Source organism: Cucumis sativus, chromosome 4, assembly GCF_000004075.3.
Source record: "Cucumis sativus cultivar 9930 chromosome 4, Cucumber_9930_V3, whole genome shotgun sequence".
NCBI lineage: Eukaryota > Viridiplantae > Streptophyta > Magnoliopsida > Cucurbitales > Cucurbitaceae > Cucumis > Cucumis sativus.
Genome location: NC_026658.2, coordinates 3,392,817 through 3,417,190, shown reverse-complemented (window position 1 = coordinate 3,417,190; position 24,374 = coordinate 3,392,817). Strand labels below are relative to the sequence as shown.

The 24,374-nt window shown below is 32.3% G+C and overlaps 3 protein-coding genes across 7 annotated transcripts; 1 reads left to right on the top strand and 2 right to left on the bottom strand.

The window, feature by feature from the left end:
• Positions 1-476: 476 nt before the first annotated feature.
• On the bottom strand, positions 477-5,077 carry LOC101215706 (probable protein phosphatase 2C 80). Of its 3 annotated transcripts, none has more exons than XM_011654840.2 (5): positions 4,673-5,077; positions 3,568-4,317; positions 2,354-2,678; positions 1,536-1,685; positions 477-1,185 (listed from the first exon to the last, which is right to left on the bottom strand). In XM_011654840.2, exons 2-5 carry the CDS (start codon positions 4,146-4,148, stop codon positions 889-891), a joined length of 1,353 nt encoding a protein of 450 aa, XP_011653142.1. In that variant the 5' UTR covers positions 4,149-4,317; positions 4,673-5,077; the 3' UTR covers positions 477-888. The 3 variants fall into 3 exon arrangements, with proteins under 3 accessions (XP_011653142.1, XP_011653143.1, XP_004149170.1); XM_011654841.2 differs by having other exon boundaries at positions 3,568-4,205; XM_004149122.3 differs by having other exon boundaries at positions 3,568-4,205; positions 4,363-5,076.
• Positions 5,078-7,383: 2,306 nt separating this feature from the next.
• LOC101215476 (zinc finger protein ENHYDROUS) lies at positions 7,384-10,490 on the bottom strand. The gene is made up of 4 exons (XM_004149121.3): positions 9,911-10,490; positions 9,436-9,832; positions 9,097-9,341; positions 7,384-8,039 (listed from the first exon to the last, which is right to left on the bottom strand). Exons 1-4 carry the CDS (start codon positions 10,020-10,022, stop codon positions 7,576-7,578), a joined length of 1,218 nt encoding a protein of 405 aa, XP_004149169.1. The 5' UTR covers positions 10,023-10,490; the 3' UTR covers positions 7,384-7,575.
• Positions 10,491-15,749: 5,259 nt separating this feature from the next.
• LOC101212587 (DNA-directed RNA polymerase III subunit RPC5) lies at positions 15,750-24,124 on the top strand. 3 transcript variants are annotated; one of them, XR_969196.2, is made up of 14 exons: positions 15,754-16,368; positions 16,456-16,524; positions 16,592-16,699; positions 17,104-17,172; positions 18,303-18,461; positions 19,166-19,213; positions 19,841-19,947; positions 20,053-20,124; positions 20,260-20,311; positions 21,721-22,331; positions 22,764-22,973; positions 23,133-23,253; positions 23,454-23,671; positions 23,824-24,124. XR_969196.2 is itself a non-coding variant. In XM_004149110.3 (13 exons), exons 1-13 carry the CDS (start codon positions 15,958-15,960, stop codon positions 23,523-23,525), a joined length of 2,109 nt encoding a protein of 702 aa, XP_004149158.1. In that variant the 5' UTR covers positions 15,754-15,957; the 3' UTR covers positions 23,526-24,074. The 3 variants fall into 3 exon arrangements, 2 of the variants coding, with proteins under 2 accessions (XP_011653141.1, XP_004149158.1); XM_004149110.3 differs by having other exon boundaries at positions 23,454-24,074; XM_011654839.2 differs by lacking the exons at positions 23,133-23,253; positions 23,454-23,671; positions 23,824-24,124 and having other exon boundaries at positions 15,750-16,368; positions 22,771-22,882.
• The last annotated feature ends 250 nt before the right edge of the window (positions 24,125-24,374 follow it).

Sequence of the window (24,374 nt, the reverse complement as noted above, 5' to 3'; positions counted from 1 at the left end):
TTTTTAAAAAAAACATACCGCGAAAAATGAAATTCATAACTATAAGAAAGTTACATCATCAACATAGTTCGAAAGTAAACAATATGTATTATTTTTCTTCAAGTTTGAGGTTCAAATTTTTCATATTTTATATCTTATACCACAAATGAATTCTCGTTTCCTTTTAATTTCTCGATCGTTTTTCTTTTTCATAATCAATTTAGCCATATTTTGTATTTATAAAAAGTATTAATATACTCAATTATTGATATCTATCGATTCCATCATAATTGAAGTCTATCACTCGTTCGTTAACAATTTGAGTTGGATATAAATTAAGTCATCTACGAAATTCTATTATACTTTGTTTAACTACTGTTATTTTGAATTTTATTATTAAATTTACAACCATGTTGGAAAGAATTTTTGCAAGCGGTCTTCGACTTGTCAAGCAAAACAATGTACACCTCACTACCATCGTAAAGAAAGAATTTTCATTGTGCTCAAACACCAAAACGAGTAATAAATATAGTAAAGGAAATTGTTATGTCACAAATTTAACAGTTCTAAAACCGTATTATTCGAGTCAATTCATTCACTAGAAGCAAGAACGTCAAGAGATTGAATCAATCAGTGGGGTATGCTCCGGCTATTTCTTTACTAAAAAATCTAAAGTAACATCTATCATCTGCCTAAAGACTGCTTCTAAAGTACAAAGTGAAAGGGGTTTACAGAAATCTTAGTAAATTTGCGAACGATGATTGAATTAAAAAAACCATTCAGCTTTGTCAACGGCACTCCATGGAAGAAAAACTGGGACCAAAGATTGTCAATCCACACAATCACCATTATGTTGCAATGAAATACATTTCAATCAGGCTCCATTGTAGTAACAGAGATTGCACTCAATCATGTACTTGTGGAATTTGTTATGTACGAGACAACAACAGTGATATCATCCAGCTTACCACCGTAGTAGCGATAACCAGCCTCTTGGGCAGCAGCAGAAAATGGGGTTTGTCGGTTCCTATCAAGTGCTCTTTGGCGTGCTAAAGCAGCTATGTTTTGAGCAGTTGCTTCGGGTTCCAACCCAGATCTAACTGCGTTAACTACAACTGCTGAAATCTCATTACTGTATAGATTGTCAAATAAGCCATCCGTTCCGGCAACTATGACATCTCCCAGAGCGACAGGTATCATAAAAATCTGGTCAGAAGGATCAAAGAAAAGATTCTTCAGTGCGTTACATAAAAAATACTAGGGGAAGTAGTGATTAAAAAGTACATAATATCAGTCTTATTGCTCAAGGATTTCGAGCCATTTTGAGATTGAAGTTATGAACATTGTTCAAATTCAAAATCAGATACACTGCTGGATCTAACTATCTGTTCACATTCGTAATGTATTTTCATACTTTCAGAGACCAAGTATGTGATAATCTCTGTTTAAATGTAAGCAAAGAGACAAAGCCTAGAACCTCTATACCTCCCTACGGATATTGATGTTTTAAGCAACATAAAAGAGCAAAAGAGAGATGCCAAAAATACTCAACAGACCTCTCCAGAGCTGGGTAAATCACCACCATTGCCGCTCTCCAACTGATAAGTAAAATTGAAGCCATGTTGCTGAACGGGGGATCTGAAAATAGTGCTTCCATCTCTTATAACTATGAATCCACTATCCCCCAGATTGATAGCATGGAGTCCCTGCGGAGATGTAAAAACAAAACTTCTCATTAATATAACCTTATTTATTAAGACAGAAGAAACGAAACTATTCCGTTCTATTATTTTACATATTTTAAAACTAAAAATTTGTTGTCCAAGTTATAGTTCTTTCTTGCAAGTAAAGAACGTATAGCAGTTGATGTATCTGGGCCATCTGGGATCTAAATTACAACTGAAAGAAACAGAATTGAAATGGGTTAAAAGTACTTTTGAAACTATAAAATTGAAGTGCAAACAACTTTCACTAAGGATAACTTTCCCACCGTGATGATAATTCCATATTTCCATTGTTCAAGATGGTAAGAAGAGTTAATTTGGCTAATCCCAAGCACCAAGCCCCAACAATGTTAACCTTCAACGTTGGATAATGGCATACTTTTTGGGTTACTAATTATCCACGAATTTGTATTTAAGAAGAAATAGGATAAGCCATGTCAATGCACAGAAAATATGCAACTTCCAAGTGAATGAGGACAAACTTTTAGAGTGACATTTCTAAACAAAATTTTGTTACACAGCATTAACCAATTCATTGGCCAAAAGTAAAGTAGTTAATGTCAAATTTGGAAAGCAATCTTACGATAAACTCCTTAACCATACAATAACAGAGAAGCATTGGATACGCCCTGGCAGTTCTGTATGGATACCTTTTCAGAAAGAGAAATGATGCAGGCTGTTGAAGAACCTTTAGCCGTAGTGCCGGAGTGAGCTTTCTCTAACACCTTGGCAGGGTCAACTGATTCCCCAGGCTGCTCCTGTATGGCATTTATCGAGTTTGACATAAGTTCGCGAGCAAACTTTCCAGCATCAATCCCAACATCTGCCCAACCACCTACACCATCCGCAACGCCAACTACATGTTCCTCCACACAAATAAAATGAGCATCCTCTCCTCCCGTCTCTTCTTTATCAGGATGGGGAAGATAGCATGATCCTGAAAGCAGCTTCAAAGTTCTTTCACCTAATAAACCTCTACAGTTCGATACAAATCATGTCACTTAGTGTGAAGATAAAATGGCTTTACAAGTAGAGGTTAAAGAGAACAAAAGAAGAAAACTTAACATCAATATCAGTAACAGTCAAGAACAAAAAAAAACATCACTTAATTGCATAAATCACTTAATTATAGGCAAAATTCTCACATTCAAAAATATTTGTCAATGTATCTATAGCCATTGAACTTTATCATCAATATCCCTATATGAAGACATACACTAAGAAGAAGATTTATAACTTAGTTTGGTAGTAAAAACTTAGTTCAATAAACAATTTTTATATTTTTTATTTAATCTTTGATATCTGGTCACGTAATTATTTGTAGAAATTTCTAAAAGAATTTAAAAACAAAAAAAAAACAAAAATCAAGGAAAAATATATAGATTGATAAATAAACATTTTACATCTTTTTATATCCATGAATGTCCAGGCTGATCACACGAGACTATCAATAAGGCGAAATGGATTCACCCCTTCTGTTGATATTGAACCATGAATATGTGAAATGTTGATGGAACTATCAGCATATTGATAGAGAATACCATGATAGATACTGACATTGGACAGAGAACATACATGAGCAAAAGCTCAACAAGAACTCTCATGAAATTCAAACATGGGTCATCAGGATTAACGCTCTCCAGCGTCAGACACAGACAGTACTTATCAGAGTATAGAACCATGAATTGGTCCAGTAATGCATTCAGAAAATGATATTGCCAGGATCGGCCAAAATTTCAACATTACTAGCCAAATAGTTTTTCTTGAACAATAACTGCTAGATTGAAAGAAGATGTAACAATATACAACTAAAAGCTCTTACAATAAACGCTTGTCAAACTAAGTGCAACAATAAAAGACATACTTGCTTGGCAAAGTGGTCGAGTTTGGGAACTGATCATCACGAGAATTGCTGTCAAAAGCCGGAGAATTAGCAGTCCCTGCAGCATAGCATGCATGAGGTAAGGCATGAAGATTGGTCACCCCAACTTGTAGAAAGCAGTTGCCCTTCACACGCATTAGATCAATTGAACTGTTAGAGATTAGACAATTATTGGATGCCTGTTTCCTTCTCAAACTCATACGAGCTTTCTGGAAATTCCCATAACTTCTATGATTGAACACTCGCACAGGTGTTGCAAAACCGTTTCCACGGTTTGTGACGAAATTTTCAAGATAGACATCTCTAGAAACAGATTTAGCACTAGAAGCCGCCATAGTTTTTCTATTGAACGGGAATGTTGGTGAAAAATTCAAAGCTTTTGATATTGAAAATGTGGAATATGGCAAGGAATGAGACACCCGGCAATCCTTCGATGACAATTCCCCTCGTCCAAGCAGCAAACTGTTTATATAGCACAGCCCACTTTGTTGTCCAGCGGCTATTGCTTTCTGAACATCAGAGCATGTAGTAGTATTAAGCCTCAAAACAGATCTTGTTAGCATCTTAGTCCCTTTTAGCAAATGCTTTTGACTCCGAGAATGTCTCAATCAACTTAGAACCTATAAAACCATACAGATTGTAAAGTTTCATTACTCTCAATTCATCTACAACCAACCAAAGTAACAAACTTTCTATCTGAAAATTCGTCCACAGAAAGCAGCTGAAACAACCCTGTTAAGGAAAACAAAAATCAATTAGTTACACCAAAAATCATACCTGCAGGAGATGAGATAAAGAGAGCTATATCCGATATGGATAAGATTTGTAGCTTGACTGATAAACTAATTCAATTCTAAAGCAGTATCAGAAGCTATCCCTGGTAGTCAAACTCAATGATGTAGCATATAATGTTCATTCGTAACGCTTGACACCATCAATTCTTCAATTCGCTTGAATACCCAAGTTTTATAACAGTCAACAGAAAGAGAACAACACATTTCAACAGTATTATCTCATGGGTATCTCTCAATCGTAGCACGCGATTTAAAGAGAGTGCAATACAAGAATAAATTGAAGAAAAAAGTACCGGTATCCGTGTGAAAAAGATCGAGAAGAGAGCGAGTAAATGGCTGAAGATGGAGGAAAGTGCATCTAGTGGAGATTAGCAAAAGTAGCGACTAATAAAGGAAAATGGGTAGGCTGAGAAGAAAATATTGGAAGTAACTAGAAGAGGATAAACCCTAGGAAGTGAAAGGAGCGCCAAGGGAGATCCGAAATGGATGACGAACGCCAATTCAAAACCTCCTCCAGTTTCCTCTGTAGGGTTCACAAATTTCCGATAATATAAAATTACAATTAAATCAACAATTCAATAAATAAAGTTATGGAAATGATGATTTCTAGAGACTAAAAACGTGGAGTGTTTTTTTCTTTTCACAGCTGATGACCAATCCCTCTACCAATGAATTCAATTTAACATTCTCCTTCCCTCCTACAACAACACATCTTTTTATAATTTGTTACTCATATTCTTCAAGAATGTATCACCTTCCTAATTCCAACTATTCTTCAAGAATGCGATAGCCATCTCGCACATATTCCCATTCCAACTCATGATGATGCTATAGCTTCAATCCCTTTAATTTTTAACAAATTAGTATTTGCTATTCTAATAACATAGAATCAATTTATGGAATTCATTTGCTATTCTAATAACATAGAATCAATTTTTGGGAGAATTCCATACATTTCGGGAATTGGTTATCACAAAAGAGAGAGAAAAAAACAAGAATGTTGTAATGTAATTAATTGTTGTAATAAAAAATAGACAACCCAAAAGTAAAAAAGACTATCGATCTATATATATACATATACATTCATTTTAGTTGTATCAATTAAAGTGAAGTGGATAATTTAAAACCTCACTGAGGTATTAATTTACACCCTTCAAATTATTTTAAACTTATGGTATGTATTGGTCAAAGTTTATATAGTTTGTATTGTTTAAACTCTTACATAAATTAGCAAATCAGTTTAGATTATGATTGCAAAATGGACAATTAGAGTTTGTCCAAAAAATTTAAATTAGTTTACTTTAATATTTTATAGATTGAATTAATATCTTTTTAGCATGTATCATCAAATGTTTAAATTGATGTTATCGTAAAATTTCGAGTTTAAATGAAAGAAAACATATTGAATAGTTATTATATGTTGAATTCATAACATATTATTTGTAGTAATGTGTTGTGCTTCTTTTTACCTTTGTTTGAGTTGCAAATTAGAATAGACTTTGTATTTATTTGGTAAGTATAATGAATAACGATTGAAATTGGCTTTGATACACATAGTTAACGATACATATAAAATGAGTATAATGTTTTTACTATTAATCTCAAAGTAAATTTCTTACTCTACATATTATGAACATGGTTGATATCAATTTCAACCCGTGATCACACTAAAAACTTAACTAATTCAAATTTTGTTGTAACGATTTTTAAAAAAAAAGTTCCAAAAAAAAAAATTATGCATATAAAAATAATTGAAATAACAAATCTATTTGTTTCCTATGACTAAGCTATGTCAATTTAGTATTAATTTATCAATTTAGTATTAATTTAGGATTAGATTGACACGACTATACAATGGTTAAATTATATTACCAATGCAATCACATTTCATCCACAAAATTAATCAAAATGATGTAACAAATACATACATTCAATGACATTTTCTTTTTCAGTGCTTCTAGGAATGATGAATTTATAAGAATTGATTTTGGATCGGTTTCAATAATACATTTTTTTAAACACTTTTTTTTTAATGAATTTAAAATTTAAACACCCAATGTTTGATTATATATTTTTTACAAAGTGTTTATATATGAATTTAGTTTTTAAAAATTTCTCCAAAATAGATTATTTTATAAATGAACTTTTAAAAAATACATTATTACTTTTTAAAAAATAGTCCTTTTTTTACAAAATTAAGTCCTTTACAATCTCAACCAAACACACTCCTAATAACAGTTGGTTTTTATACAATTATTTGAATGTTTTGTTTTATACTTTTGAGAGTGATTGTCAATGATTGAGAGAGCTGTATTTTGACTTTTATAATAAGTTTTTTTAGCTAAATTAATTACAATTAATTTTGTAAAAGTGTTACAAATCATCGGTACGCTCCATACATGTGTGCAAAGTAATTGAATTAAGAGGATATTCAAATGATTTTAAACGTTTTTTTCTCAATTGTAATTAGAGAATCTTAAAATTATTGTTAAAAAAAATTAAGCACTACATTTGAGATTGCAAAAAAATTAGAGAAATATTATATACATATAAATATAAAATTTTAAGACAAAATAGAGAGGTAGAGAAGAACTTCAAAAAAAAATTAAAAAAAATGTTACAAAAGAGGAATGAAAAGGTAAAAAAAGATTAAAAAAAATGAGATGAAACTAAAAGAAAAATGATTGGTCTGAGTGTAGTGATTAATGAATTTTCTTTCTTTAGAAAATAGAAAAGATGACGAACTTTTAAAAGTGATTTTACAATCATGTCCTAAAAATTGATCCCAACCTAATTTTTATTAAGATACTGTATGAAGTAAGGACCTAAATTTTATTAAGATACTGTATGAAGTAAGGAATTCGAAATTAATATTGCAACGATTGTGTTAGTTGAATTAGGCTTATTTTAACCTAATTTATTGTATATAAAGTAGAGAATTTAAGGTTTTTTTAAGCAATAATATGTATCTAATTGAAAGGTAAAATTTTTTACTAACTCGAAATGAAGAACTTGGAGAGCTTAAATTGAAAGGAACAATATTATATAAATTCCATTTTTAAGACATATTTTATTTGATAGTTGTTCTATAACCTAGACAGCGAACAGCAAACAATCGCCGCCACTTTTCAACAAAATGACGATTCTGCCGCCGTGTCAGGCGGAGGGTTGCCTTTCCGGCCACCGGTCCACTCATTTATAAACTCCCCTGTTGTGCAGAAGAAGGGGAAGACGATAAACCAAGTCCACGAAACACTGATGCGCCCGCAGCCGCAGCGCCCATTTGAGCGGCCTTCTGTAGGAGTCCGGTGGCGGACATGGCTGGCGGCGTCGGTGGCACATATGGGCGGCAATCTTGGATTCCGGTTCTGAAAAGCGACGATTCAGTGTCGGTCGATAGGCACAGAGAAAGAGGTTCAAAAACCAACGGCGGTGCAATTTCAGTCGCCCGATCGGGCCGCGCCATGGCTCGTAATAAGTCGCAAAATGCTGGCGGCTGTGGCGGCTGTAAGCTCAGTGATGCGGCAGAGGAAGCAAACAAGCTAGCCAATACGGTAGCATTGGTGCTGCTAATTGTGGTGTTGCTGCTGCCGGAGTTTCCGGTTAGGCTAGTTCTGTCTTGTGCCTCTCCAATCAGCGGCGGAGGATTTTCCGGTGAGGCTGAAATGGATATTATTGATTCCTTTTTAAGATGTATAAATTAATGGATAGCAAAACAACTAAATATTTACAAATATCAAAATGTTAGCGACTGATAAACAAAATGGACCAAATCTACATCGTCTTAAATTAAAGTTAATTAACCTGTTAAAAGAGCACATGAAATTTTTAGCATTAACCACAAAACTAAGAACAAAAATGTTTCATAGAATTAATTTTTACACCTCACTTGTAATTTCAGTATTTAAATGATAGTTATGTATGTTTTCTAATTTTTAAACAATGACTATCACACCAATTTTTATCCTACTTCAACCAGAATAAAAAAAAAAAACTCCAAAATTAGTTTTTGAATCAAATTTCTTTGAAATTTATTGGATTATAAAAATACTATTAAATATGTGTGTTACAAATCTATTGATCTAATATAAAACTTTTTGAAGTATGAAAGATTACAACGAAATTTGTAGTGTTACATTTACAAATCAAGTAAAAATAATCAACATTCTTTTTCTTACAATTAATGTCAAATTAGTCAAGTACCAGAACTACTTACTAATTTTTTTTTTAGTGGTTTTGGTATGAATGACCTCTTCAACTAGCACCTTCATGATTGATGTCAAATTTCACTATCCATTTTTACAACTTTTAGAGATATATCTAGTTACGATAAATGTGGTTGTCTCTAATGCTACAAGTGTATAAAAGTGGGAGACGAAAATCTAACATAAATAAAATATTAAAATAAAATATTAGATTTCATATGTTTTAAGAGATGAATCTATGAATCATAGAGGTGATACTCATACCATTAGAAAAAAAACTTCAAAGACAAATGCAAGCCCTAAGTATCCACTTGTCTATTTAGAGTCTAGAGAGTAGAGGGTGTTTTCCCTCAAAGTGAAAGAGAAAAAGAGTATTAGAATGTTATTTCTTTTCCTTTTTGTTAATTTTTTTATAGTACAAAAAGAGTCTAAGGATTTAAAAAACATTATAAAAGTTTAAAATACTTAATTAGTTAAATTAGGATTGATGATTTAAACCTAATTATAATTACCTTTATTCTCAATAGACGCGATTGACGACATCGTGTCAGTGGATGGAGGAAGGGCTACTGAGACGGGAGCGGTACCGGCGGGAAGAGGAGGAGCAGAAGACGGCGGAGACGAACTACCCGACGGTCGCTGAACCTGAGAATCGGACTCCAAATTAGGAATCTCCGCCGCTGCCGGAGACAAACTTCCGGCAACCTCCTTTGTCAACACATCACAGAACGCTCTGTGAGTGATGAAACTATCTCTTCTACAAAAGTACAAAAAAACAAAATCCCAAATCAAATTTTAAAAAGAAAATTGACGAAACAAACAAAACCCACAAACTAATTTTGAAATTTGACCTTGAAAACACAGTCTCACAGTCGCACTTGTACTCCCTGGTTCCACAAATCTTAGAATGGGCCTTCCAATCGGACTTGACGGCGTATTTTTTAGAGCACTTTTCACACTTCCATTTCTTCTCACCGTGCTTCCGGCAGAAGTGCTTCTTTATTCCAGTCAGATCGCCGAGAGCTCTCGACGGATGGTGGTGGACGCACGACGGTTCCGGGCAGACATAGACTTTCTTTTTCACCTCTTTGCTTGTCCGTTGCCGGAGTTTCCATGGAAGATTATGACCTCGTCGGTGAAGTTGAAGATTCTGATCTCTTTGAAAACCTTTGTTGCAAATTTCACACACAAATCGATTTGTAGCCAAAAGGGTCTTCGGAGACAGAGCAATTACCTCTGCATCCGGATCTGTTTCACAAAAATCAAGCTTTAAAAAAAAAAAAAAAAAAAAAAACCAAATTTGAGAAGGAAAGTTCCGATTATTACCTGGCATTCCGGGTAAACTACGCTTTTTTTTCACGGCAGATTTGGTCGGCGGAAGTTGATTTACGGTGGAGGCAATACTGACTTCGGCTGAATTTTCTAAGTCTGTTAGCATCTTGAGTATCGGAAAATTGATTTAGAGTTTTGCCGGCGGCGGGATGATTTTTTGTTCTAGGTTTTTATCTCTCTTTTTATGTCTCATCTACCAGTCAACCTTCTTTAATTCATACCCATAAACTGAGAAACCGGTCCCATCAACTCAAACCCCATTAAAATGAAAGGGGGAAAAAAAGATCAAATCTAATGGGAAAGGCCGGAAGGTGAAAAAGCCAATGATAGGACGGCGGCCGGAAAACCAGTCTCCGGCGAGTAAAATCAAAGGAAATAACCAAAGGGTATAAACTTGTAAATGAAATATACCATACGGGGTTCTTTTAAAACATAGGTTTATGATTGTATAACTTGAAATACAGAGGGAAAAAAAAGAACAGAGAATTCGAGATGGAATGGGATAAGAAAAGATAAAATAAAAGATAGGTTGTACTAAGAATTATGAAGAAAGCTTGTTTTGAAGTTCTTTATGTTGACTTTTGATGGAGAAAAGATAAATGAAATACAGAGAGATTGTCTTCTTTATTATTGTTATTATTATTTTAAAATAAAAGGTAATTTAAATGTTGAATTAAATTCTTTTTTGTTTGTGGTTTCTATTTGACTCACTTTCTAAACACCAAAATAAATAAATTATTTAATTGATACTCGATTCTTGCTACTCGTATTTTGTTTTATTAGTATAATTTTCTGATACAAAAACTTCTGATAATATTTTTAGGTACAGAGTAAGATAAATTGAATTGTTGTATAATAGGATATAAAATATTGAATGGGTAGAGTGTGGAATGAAAATTGTAAATAGAAAATTAGAGACATATTGTGATGATGTTGGGAGAAGGTTAGCAATGGGAATACGACACTGAGTTAGGCTTAGGTTAGAGGAAATTACAGCGTAAATTGATCTTATAAATAATAATAATAATAATAATAATAAAGAGGAGAGAGAAGAATATCTGGTCCCGATACAATGGTTGTGGTTGTCGTTTAGTGCCGTGTAGGATTTTGGGTTTTGGAATTGCCCAAACGGACAGCTCACCGGTTTGGGACTTTGGACCGGCTGCTTTTCTTTCAATTTCTTTATAAACAAAAGTCAATCAGCTTTTCGGACTTTCACCCTCTTCCCTACTACTCCCTTTTTCATACCACACCACACCACACCTCATCTAAAATCTTTTAACTACATCAACCCCATTTTCTCAAAAGTCATCTTTTAATGTCTAATCACACTCTCTATCTTTTAAATACACTAATCAAATTTACCATAATTTACTTATTTAATTACAATTTATAATGATTTAGTCTTCACAATTATATTATTGTTCAAATTTAATTATATTATTTATACGTTAAATTTATGGAGAATCAAATTCTTTTATAAACTAAAAAAAATTAAGTTATTATACTATGGAAAGAGTTTTTTTAGGATAAAGATCGAATGGTCGTATAGTTAAATAAAAAGCCTAAGACATTATTTGGCAGTAATTTTATTTTTGTTTTTGGATCTTTCAAAATTAAATTTACAAGTGCTACCCCTCCAATCTCAACGTGTATACATTTTATTATCTATTATCTAATATATATTGTTTTCAAAAATCTAAATAAGTTTTTATGAACTAATTTTTTGTTTTAAATTTTTGACTAAAAGAGCTAGAGTTTCAATCCAACCGAGACAAAACACTAATCTAAAAGATACATAACAAAAAGGATAACCTATCAAACAAGATCTAATTTGTTTCAAATTCGAAAATAAAAAATTTGAAGACTTGAATCGTTACCGACTATAATTCTGAAACTAAATTTCATCACTATTCATGAAAGTTTAGTTACATAACTTTAGATTTGATACGATAGAATTGAATTGTGAAAAATTCTAACATAGTTATTTATTGGAGTATTTTAAAGCACAAAGGTTAAATAGGCACAATTCCAAAAGTTTACGTGATTTTTCGAAGAGAAAGAAAAAAATCTAAAAAGTGAAAATTGTTTAAAGTACGGAATTTAATAGTCACAACCACTAAAAAAACGTTTAAAGAACGAAGTTTATAGCCTAATCTTCTATTGATATTATTTTATTCAATACTTAAAACCTTTTTCAATAATTGTAAGTTGAAATATTTACACACAAACATGTGATATTATAATATTCTTAAGAGGAAAATAGGAAAAACATTAGGAACTTTGAAGATAGTGATGCAATGTGAACTTCTAGGTATTATAAAAGTTCCCAAAAAAAGGTTTTAAACTTTTACTAGGCACATTTTATTAAGCAAAAGTTATGTTACCTCATTCAAATCATTTTTCAAAGATTTTATGGTGTTTGGTTATGATGTATTATAAAGTTAAGATCATTTATTTTTATTTTTTCAAGTCAAATTGACCAAGAGACAACTAATGGAAAATGATAGAGTACTCTCATCTTCTCATCAAGAATAAAGGAAAAACACAAATAGAAAAAAAACATATTTCCAAAAAAACGAACAACCCTAATCTTTACGAGGATGTCAAAACCGAGGGCTTGGGTTAAATTTTGGAGTCGGGTAGATATTATTTTATCCCCTTATACAAAAGTTTAAAGTTTTATAAATTATTCAACCTGGAGAATTTATCATTTATAATTTATAAATACATTTTTATATTGTTTGTAATGTACCTTTTAACTATATAATAAGAGTGATCACAGATGCTTGAAATCTAATATTCTTATAGAGTGGACATCTGAAATATTGGCATGCATATTGAGAGTTTTATGCGCTAACATGAATTTTTAAGATTCTCATGTTGAGGTACCATTTTTTTTTCTTTACCATCGTTCTTTCTAAGTGGATGTTATATATATAATATAACATTTTGTTGGTCAAGAAGTGATTAGCATATAAAATTAACACAAACTATATCAAAAGAATTTTTAATTTGAATTAACAAAAATAAACAAAATATAAGTTCACCTTATATTATACTAATTACAAATCAATAAATTATTAGTCCTTGTAAGTACTATCTTCAAATATTATACGAAACAAATAGCATCCAAATATTTGTATATATATACAAAATGTTCATATATGTGTGGTTATTTTTAATATAGTTATCCTGTACCCAAAGATTTAGGTTGTCTAAACTCTCAAATAACAACTTAAATATAATTAAACCCATTTAAACTGGAGGTGTATTTTACCATTTAAAACATACACCATTTTTATATATATACTCATAAATTACATAGCTTTAAAGTAGGAAGATGTATTATTAATCTCTCATGTTAAATATCCTAATTAAGAGAATGATTCTACTTTTAGACAAGTATCACTTTCTTGGGTATCTTTGGACCAATCAATATCAATTGATATTTTCTCATCAAACAAACATAGCAAGAATCAATAGGCTTTCTAAGGGATGTACAGCTACATGTGCATCTCAAGCTTTTATTTCCAAATATTGGGATAAGGGGTAAGAATAATGCCAAATGCAAAGTGTGTGTGTTTCTTTAAATTCAAATAAATTTGCATTCAAATCTTGAAAAGGACACAAATGAGAAAAGGAAAAGTAGTTTTTGATTTGATTATTTCCTCCATGAGTTTCATGTATCTAAATTTCAATACTATAATCAATGTCAGTTCACAAGCCGTCTTCAAACTTATTTACTTCAAACTTTTTATGTCTAATGTTAGTTGGCATTGTATCAATCCAAAACAATCAACTTTCATAATAATTTATATCAACATTTAAATTTAGTTTGAAAATTATAATGGGAGAGACATTTAGATTTTTAAATTGTATTTCTAAATTATTGTAAGTGTATCAGATTAGACTATTTGTTGTGATTATAATTAGTTTTTTTTTAAATATCAAAATAAAAAAATGGACAATTAGATTGATGAATTGGACAAATTTTTGAAAATAATATTAATCTGAGAGTGTAAATTTTTTTATGTCTTTTTTTTTTTTTGAAGATTATGAGTTAAAACGTTACACAAATATTTGTTGTGTTGTATTGTTAATCGATATTTAAAGATAAATGTAGAATATTAAATTGTACTAGATTTTTATAAGAAAAATACTTGGTGTCATCTTTGTGTAATTCAAACAACATTTCGATACACAGTATTCACATACAAAAACAACAAAATTAATTATTTTTATTTTTAAGTAATATGTAATGAAAACGAGTTGCATGAGATTAAGTGTAGTCTAAGGTTGCATTTAATCATGACCTTTTCCACAAGCTATTTTAAATAATTATTAAAAAATAACAGTAAAAAAAATTATAGTTAAATAAATTGTGGTCTGTCTCACTCTCATCATTAACCATAAAAATAACTAGAATGTTTGATATTATGCTCCTAAATGTAACGTGAAGAGAGCAAAATAGGAGTTAAAATTCGGTTCATGTTGCTAAGTGTTGATTAGGGTTTATATATAGAGAGACTAAACACCTACATGCTTAAGAAAGCAAAATATGGACACATAGGGCAGCATACAATGTTGCGCATATGCATTGTTTGTATCCATTTTATTCTTTCTCTATAATTTCTTATCTTATAACAATTTTATTTTCTTTTCCAAACTCCAACTTAAACTACAAATCAATTAATATTTGGTATGAGAATTAAAAGAATAGATTGCATAAATATAAAAATATAAAAGAAATGACAATTATGTTTTCAACGAAAAAATTATACTACTCATATCACCATCAACTCAAAACTCCATAAAACCCAAGAAAATTCTATTAGAAAAGACAATTAAATAAAGGAAGAAATAAATAACTATTAAAATCTACCATATCAAGTGTTGAATTTCTTCTTTGAATAATTTTTTCATTCCTTTTTAAAGTCACACGAAACAGAACATGCACCAACCCCAATACAATATTTAAACCAATATCTCGAGATTTTAGACTGAGGCACAACCACTCTACCAAATAGAAAATATAGTAATATTAATGCATTATTTAACCTATATTGTAATTTAACACTTCAAAATTAATATTAAAATACAAAATTCGAAAATGTAAGAAGACGGTCCCTTAATAGATCCGTCCATGTATTATATGTATGTATTATTGGCATCGTTATAATAAAAATAAACGGGCAATGACATGATATTTTAAAATGAAGTCTATTTGTCACAAAATTTAAATTACAGATCTTAGAATTTTGAGCACAGAAAAAGTTTAGGTGGAATTTGATAATAATTTTGTTTTTGTTTTTTGAAATTTATATTGGCTGCTACCAAATTTAATACCATTTTCATTCTTGTTTAGAGTAAGATCTTAATCTCTAATACTAATACAAGGTAATTATGTTAAAAAAAGATTAACTTTCATAAATATATCAAAGAGTCAAAATATTGACGGTCCGCCGACAAAATGTAAAAGCACATAAAACTGATTATTTTTAAATATTTCATGTTTGTCATTTCTTTTATATCGTTTTCTTTCTTCTATTTGGTTCAAAATAGTTTAGCAAACTTCTATTTTTCTTTTTTATTTGTTGTTTAAGATCGTGTCTTGGATAAAAAAAATCTTAAACAAATGGTTCATATTTGATAAAATATCAAATTTAAACGAGAGTAAAAATTTAATTAAAGGTAGAAAAAAATGCTCCACTCTCAGCATCCAATCTTACATTGTTTTTAAAATTATTATAGTTTATAAATATTCGAACAATTTCTTGCATTTTTTTTTATAGAAAACCTGAAATTATTTTTGAAAGAAAAAGAGAAAGTAAAGGGAAAATTACTTAGAAAAATAACGAAAATAAACCTAAAAAAAGAGCATACAGAAAATTTATGGGTGCGGCGGTCTAAGTTATCTCTCCGCCGGAGCAGTTGGTGGTTGCGGAAAGAAAAAACTTCGATTGCATATTCTCTAGTGTCCGATAAGCTTTTCGCTGCTGATTCACCAAGAGGAAGGAGCACGTCAAAAACCTTTCAGGATGGACCTGGACGGCCTAGACGAAGGGAGCCAGGTACCATCACGGACCTCCAGATTCGCACCCAAGTCCTCTAAATTCAAGCCGAAACCAAAATCGGAAGTAGTTCCGAAACCGGAGCCCCAACAGCCGCTAACGAAGTTGGAACCTCAACCTCCCATTTCTAAGCCGGAAGTTGTAGAGCCTGATGCTCGAGTTGAGGAGAAGAAGGAAGACGGTGAAGAAGTAGAAGTAAAACCTAAAGTTGAATCCTCACTTCCTAATGGAGTTGCTAAAATGGACGTTGAAACTAAGTCGGAAGTTGAAGAGGATGCAATGGTGGATGATGATCCAATTGAAGAGGATGCTTCTGAAGATATGGTTGTTCGTGAAATCGACGTTCTATTTACTCCTTCAGTTGATAGCAATTCGAAAGTTAGTCTTCTTTGCCTTTGTCTTTCATACCTTGTACCATTATTTAGTTCTTTTTGAAATTTTAACTTGACTGTCATCTATTTCCAGTTATATGTGTTGCAATATCCTCTTAGACCACGCTGGAGGCCCTATGAATTCGAGGGGCGATGTGACGAGGTGAGCATTTTCTTTAATTCCTTATTATTCTGGAAGAATTTGAACTGTACTCTTTTAGTTTCAACAGGTAAGAGTTAAACCTAGCACTGGAGAAGTGGAAGTCGACCTGAATGTTGATATTGAATCCAATAACTATGACAACAAAGCTGATGGCACATTCCAAATGAAGAAGCAGGTATCTTCTCTTACTGTTCTGTTGATTTAAATTGCTGCGAATTCATGCATATTTGGCTATTTATTAGGATTACTAGTCTGGTTCATCTGTGTGATTGAACTTGCAGATCATGTCAGGTTTAACTTGAAAAAACATGCTACATTCGTTAGGATTTTCCCAAAAGATAAAACAGTGATAGTTCATTGAAACCGAATTCAGCAACAGTTTCTAGTTGAATCTTCTTTCTTTTCTTTCTTTTTTTCCCGTCGTATTATCCTTGAGTTTCTTTTCACTTTATCAACTTAACTATGTTTCACCTATTAATTAGTCATGGGCTATTTCTTTCATGTACTATATTCAACAGAGGATTGATTTATTGGCAGTGTATTTTTGTGGATACCAATAAAATTTTGTTTTTGGTTCAGACTTTGACATCTTCATGGCAACCGCCTCTAGCTACGTCCTATGCTGTTGGTCTGCTTATGGGCAATAAGGTTGCTTCTCTCTATCTCATATCTTTTGAACTGCACACCTTTTCTTTTCTTCTTCTTCTTTTTATGATTGACATTGAATCAACCGTAGTTAATGGACCCTTAGTTTCTTCATTGTTCTAGCACTCAGTCATTTTTAATTTTGAATCAGAAAACATAAGCGTAGTGGTAAGCAAGAATAATAAAGTTCTTGGAGGAAATAGGTTCAAGCCACGGTGGCCTTACCTTAGATTTAATATACTACGAGCTTTATTAACAATGAAATGTAGTAGGGTTAGACAGGGTCCTATGAGAATAGACAAGGTACACAAATGACACGGACTCTCACATAAATAGAAAAGAATAATATTGAAATATTAAGTAACCATGAATAAAAGGTTTCCATAAAAGTTTTGATTATTGGAAGAATAGTTACAAACACTTCTTACGTATTACAATATGAGCTCACATTTCGCTTAACAATATCATATTTATCTACCAAAGAAGGTTGTTTGCCTTAAAATAAATGTTGATTATTATTCAACTTATTGCCTCCTCAAAATTGACTTGACCGTCTATATTCTTAAATTTTGTCTTCTTAAAACTTTGATGGTGAAGGAAATGGAAAATATGTAAAATCTTGGCATATGTTGCCTTTTTCTCAAAAGGAAACAACAGATATTTTGGTCTTTTGTTGTCATTGTTTGGATATTTTTCTTTTGTTTTACTAAGGAGAAGGGATTCTTGTTCATGAGGCCTTGATCCTGTGGTGGGGTTTTCTTGCAAATACTTTTTTTGTTGTTTAGTGGAACACTTTTTTGTTGCTATGAAAGATTAAAATTTCTTGAAGGTTATATTTTTATTCCAGAAGTTCTTCACAGTAGAGTTTATACTTTAGATCACATTATGAGGATCTTATACTGTTGTATCTGTAATTGTTTGAATGGAAAACCTAGATTTTGTACTTGGTCAAATTGGTCCTTTTCTTCTAACTAATTAGCATGAACGCAAGAGGATCATAGGTTTCTGCTTATTCCCCTAATCTTATGATGGTCATCAAATCATTTGTCAAATTTTAGAACAAGGACCTGTTTGTTTAGTTTTCCTTTAAAAGTAAATAACTATTGCTAATGTATCTATGTGTTATATTGCAGCTACACCTGAATCCCGTACATGCAGTTGTGCAACTTCGACCATCATTTGAACACCTTAATTCTGGTGGCCCGAAAAGGAAAAATAATGTTAGAGCTGATTCAGATGTTAAGTCAGAAGAGCATGTGGATGTTAATTCTGCAGGTGCATCAAGGAAGCAGGTTATTTTCTATTTTTTCTATTCCATTCTAAAGTACTGCTGAAATATAGTGAATTTTATCTTGGGAAATCTGCCAAGTCGCTGATCGTGTTTATTTGGTAACTGTAAAGTATAATCATAATAACAATTATTGTTATTATTTTATAGGGAACACAATCATTTAATAGCTAGAAACCTCTGGGGCTATGCTGGTAGAGCTTTCCTTGGCTTTGTTGGATGGAAAGGAACAAAAGTTTTATTTGAAGAGAAGTTACTGATTTTATTTCTTTTTGTGGCAACTTTCAGCTATTAGCCTCTTGGTTGTGTCACACTTACAATCAATCCTTTTTAATTACTTTTGTTTAGGCTTTGTTTGATAACAATTTTATTTTCAGTTTTTGGAAACTAAGTATATTTCTAACACGACTTTCATCTTTCTGGACTAAAAGAGTTGAATTCTTAGCCAAATTTCGAAAATTATAACAATTTTTTAGAAACTATTGTTGGCTGTCAGAAGGGTATTTACCTTTACCCGGAAGACTTTTTTTTTCTTTTTTTGCAACTTACCTTATTCCTTTGAATGGTCTATTCTTAGTTTATTTATTTATTTATTTTATCATTAACTTACTGTCTACTGACCTTATCATTGTATTGCATTGGTTCACATCTGGGATTACATATTTTGTTCTGGTATTTATGGATTTTTGTATTGTTTCTATGGAACAGAAGAAGCAAACAGGACCTTCAACGGAAGTTAAAACTAGAGATGAGGAGGTAACACCATTGAAAATGAGTGCTCAATAGTGTAGGTTTAAGATTGTTTCTGAGAAAGTATTTTTTAGTGGGAGTTTCTTCCCCTGCACTTGTAGAAGAATTACTTATTAAGTGATGCTTCTAAAAGCAGCTTTAGTGCTTTCTAAGTGTTAGGTTTTTCAACATTTTTTTAAACTATGGAATGACATACCTTGAAAATTTTGAAATATGTTTTCAATGAACAAAAAAATGAGACATGATCCTACTAACTAATTAAGAGATCATGGGTTCATTCCATGGTGGCCACCTACCTCGAAATTAATTTCCTAGACACTCAAAGGTTGTAAGGTTAGGTGGGTTGTTCCGTATGATTAGTGAGATGCGTGTAAGCTGGTCCAAACACTTACGAATATTAAAAGAAAATTGACAAATGAAAACTATTACTCAAAGTACAAGGAAACATAACTCAAAGTACTTATCCTTGAGATAATGAAAAGAGACTATTTCTCAAAGTACAAGGGAACAAATGAAAACGTGTAGATTTAAACAATCAAAGACACGACTATCAACCTTAGGTATGATTGCCTTACTGTTAAATCCATCATTTTATAGTCGTCTAAAATTGTTTTGTTCACTTTTTCTCTCTAGTGCTGGATTCCACTCAAGTACTATGGCTTAGAGAGTGATCTATCAACCAGACATCTGCAAAGCATGGTGTCACAAACAGTTTCCCCTATGCAATTTTCAATGAGTCCGTATGTGTTTTTTGCTTGTTTATGTATTAAATCTTTAATACAGTAAATTTCATCTATCTGATAATTTTTCTTTTGAGTATTTGATTTGGTTCCTACTTATTTAAGGCACGACTATATGGACTCCTTGTGTCCTGGTACGAGTACAAGCGGCAACAAGCCCAAAGGTCCATCTAAAAAGTAAATACAATTACATATTCAGCTGTTTAATTTATGTTACCGAACATTTAAGTTGTCAGGCAACTGGTTGCAAGAAGTTGTCGGGGAGACTTCTAGTATTGATTAATGTTTTAATCCTACTTATGGGCATTTCAGGTATTTGCTTTCATTGTCTTTGGAGGAGCGGATTAAGAAATTGCTGACCGAGGTTTGTTTTAAATGAATACTTGTAAAAAAATTATTTCTGATGCATTTGCACATCTACTATAGCATCTAACTTCTATGCATTATTTGTTGGACGTATATTCCATCTTTTATGGTTTCATATTCATCAAACATTTTTTATTATCATTTAACTTACTGTCAAATTTAAGTTATTAGTATCTCTTTTTTAGTATTCGGGTCTTGAGAAAACTGTGACCTTATTACAAGAAAACTTTTAGTATATTGTGTGATCCTACTACATTTAGTTGTCAAGAAAACTTGTAGGATATTAAATCCTAGGTTGACTATAATTTGAACTTATTTTTTCTATGTTCTACTGTTTTCATTGTTCACAAAGACTACCAGACTGGTGGGTATTATCAGTATTGTTTTAGAAATAGATAATAACTTCTATTTTATTTATTTATTTATTTCTATAAGAAACAACTTTATTGATTGAATAAAATATCCCAAGATATCCGAAAATGGAAGGAAAAAAAAAGAAAGAAAAAGAGAAAAAAATATTAGAGGAACGAGAAAAAAGATTGGGAGGATGTCTTCGGAATGGCTTAAGTTTAATTTTTCTTCATGTTGCAAGCTTTTTTGTAATTATATTTCTTTTATTTTTTTTAGTTCTCATTGATGTTAAGTTTATGTGATATTTCATATGTTGTTTCTGCTGGGATATTAGCTACTGTAAATGTGAAACATGGAGTTGAATTGAGCACATTCCCATTTTTTTGCTTTTGGTAACTTTGGGAATTTGAAATTCCAGTTTCTTCCCTGGAATTTGTTTCCTTTTTCAAATTTTTAATCTATCAACAAAACGTTTCTTTCATTTAAAAGAAGAAAAAAACAGTCAAAATTATCTATAGCATTAGTTAGCTATACCAACACGGTGGATGGTTATGAACTATATGATGTTCATACCAGTGTTGGTGTCCTTATCTGTGTTTTTTAAGAAGGAAATGGTGCTGGCGTTTTATTAAAAAGTGTATTTACTGCTTCCCCTGACACGTCAGATTCAAGAATGATTCACATTAAAGGATCCATAGTTAAAAGAAAAATGGCTGGGCTTAGACAGGAGTTTGAAAATGAAGTACAACTACGGCTATCTGCTTTAGAAGCTGATCATATTTTCCATCAATTGGTCATATTTAAATATTGGTTCTTTTTGTTTCATATAAGTTTAAATAAAAAGTTGCGAACGCTTTTCACATTTGCTATTGGGAGATATTTTACCTCCTTCCCCGGTTAAGCAAAATATAGTTTGGAATTGAAGGAGGAAGTGGGAGATGCTAATGGCTTCACTAGGAAGTGCATTGCCTTTATATCATGCTGATTCATTGTTGATGACTTATTCCATGTTTCCATATTTGTTTTCTGAACAATCTTTTTCTTTCTTTTCAATAGGGACCTCCGGTTCAAAGATTTAGTGCACTTAAGCATTATGCTCCTGATTATGAAACAGAAGAGTTTATTGAGACTCTTCAGCAATATGCTCAGTTAGTGCAGGGTCTCTGGGTTCCAAAAAGTTTATTTCTAATTCCGCAAGATGGCAGTGGACGTTGTGCTAGGGATTTTGTTCTTTTTTTGTTTAGCAAGAATCCAGTGGTCAGCTCTTCGCAGATAAATGTTCCAAAGTCTCTTCGGGACAGAGTGAAACATTTTTTGAATTTATTTGGTGTTGAAAGACCTGCCTTTAAGGACTGGAAATTTAAGGAGAAAACAGACCGTTTATTTTTAAGCAACCACGTCAGAATTGCTGAGAAGCAAGAAGAGCTCTGGAACAACGTGGAAAAAGGGTTCACTTTCCTGAGATCTATAAAAAGTGTTCACCATGCAAATGCCGCCACAGGAAAGCCTGGCGTGGTTCCTAAACTTGAAAAACAAGTCAGTTCTGACCAGACTACAACTAAAAGCAGTAATGCACCTCTTAACCGCAAAGGTGCAATGTCGGATGAAACTCGAGAAGCTTTACCAAAAGCCCTTCAAAAGCTTTTTCAAAATCATAAGGTTTGCAGGTAGGGGCTCATTTTTTTCATTCTTGTGTGGTTATTCTACGAGATGTTTTTCTTGGTTGGGAAGGAATGCTACTGTGTTGAATAGTATGGAGAGGAGCTTTGATGAGATTTAGGATGTCATTGCCATTTAACCTTAACCTCTTTTTGCCGTGGGAACGCACTTTTAAATAAATGATAGCCTTCTTTTAGATTTGGAAACAATTATATCTCTCTGTACATTTTTACATGCACCGTATTGGTCCTTTGGGCTGCTTTGTTGAGGGGTTTTTTTCTTCTTATTTTTTTCTTTTCTATTTTAAGTTTGTCTTCGTATTTTGTAATAGCCTTAGAGTTGATTTATCATAGGGCATGGAAGTAATCTATTCCTGGTGGTATCATGGAGAAGATGAATCTTCTATTAACAAGGCTGATGTGGTTGCCTTATTATTGTAGCTTTCAGTTGATATGTCAAGGTTTGCGTGACTTGGCTGTGTCCCAGTCTACTCTTCCGAAAGCTGATGCCAGAATGGCGGTGGCTGCTGCATATGGTGTTGATGCTCCTCCAGATGAATTAAAAAAAATCATAAGCCAAGTCGCTACTGAGATTCATGGTCTCTATGTCTTGACCTCATCTCCAGAGCATCCAGAATATGATCCATTGAGGTTGTTGACTTTTATTCATGTTTAAGTGTCTTTATGTGAAAATTGTTTGCATTATTTTTCCATGCTTGTATCAATGTTGAAAAATATTTGAAATTTCACTTGTGCCTGAGAATTTGGCGTCTTTGTTCTTTACCTTATGTGGCATGCTGCTCTATGCAGGAAAGTTGTCATTCAACTTTTACGTGGACGAGGACCTAAAGCAGTGCTTAAAAAAGCTGATGTTTTGGAAGCTTCAAAGCATGAACTTGGTAGAGCTATCAATAGCAATGAATATAGCAAGGTTAGCCAATATTTTATTTGAGCTTACCCGCTTGAAAAAGGGAAATTTGTAATCGATTATTTTCCTTTGAAAAAGGAAAATTTTCAAGCAGGAAGGGATTGGGTTGTGCGATCAAATTACAAATTTCCGTAAATGTTATCAGCCTCCTTAACTGGTGTTACGATATCTGAGTGTTGTCTTGCCCTGTTGCATTCTCGCAGGTTATGAATGAAATTTGCATATCCCACGGTTCTTCTTGGACCTTGAAGAGTGGTGATGGAAATTCAAGATGATTAGGTTCTTGGAACATCATTCCGAGCACAATTAAAGAGGAGGTTCAAAGAAAAGCAAGCAACCAGATCTTCTCACTCTGTTGTACAACTTTCTACTCTTGAAAGTGTATCAAATTACACAAAGCATCTCTTCATCTTAAGAAGGGGTGAGAGAGAGAGGAAAAAAAAACCTTTTTTTTCTCATTTTAGCTCTGATTGATAAACAAAGCATTTTACAGATAAATGGAATGTGATTTCCAGTGGCCTCCCACAGCTAAATTTTGACTTCATGTATTACTCTACTGTCTTTTATCATCAGGTACCATATTCCAGCGCAGGGAAGCTTAGTGGAAAATGCTTTGGCAGACGCAACACTCTTTAATATCATTTTGCAAAATACAAATTTTGAAATGTACAGACAGGTAAATATTAGCCCTCTTATATTAGGCAATTTTATCCTTGCTATGTCAATAAGATGCAGCAAGAAACAGTGTAATGCTACAGTGCACAATTTTGGCAATGAACCAAGATCTTCGGACCCTTTTTAAAAAATTTCCTTCTTTTTTCTTTTTTGTTGGTGTCTTTTATGAACAAAATTGAGGATGCTCTTATTTCTTTTAGTGGACATCGTTTTTTAGTTATTAAATTTCAGTTTATTACTAGTCATAACGATGTTAATGTCGTCGCTTTGCGTCTTGACTCCGGGGGTAGGACACCATGCGTGAGGGTTTCAAAGCTTCTTCGCTTTCCTTACCTCAACTGTGGAGTGGAGACCCCTTCAACATCTGTCTCATGTATTTTAGTTAATAAATAATATATTTAAAAAATAAATAATCTGACTAAACTTTGTAAAATTACTTTACAGTTCAC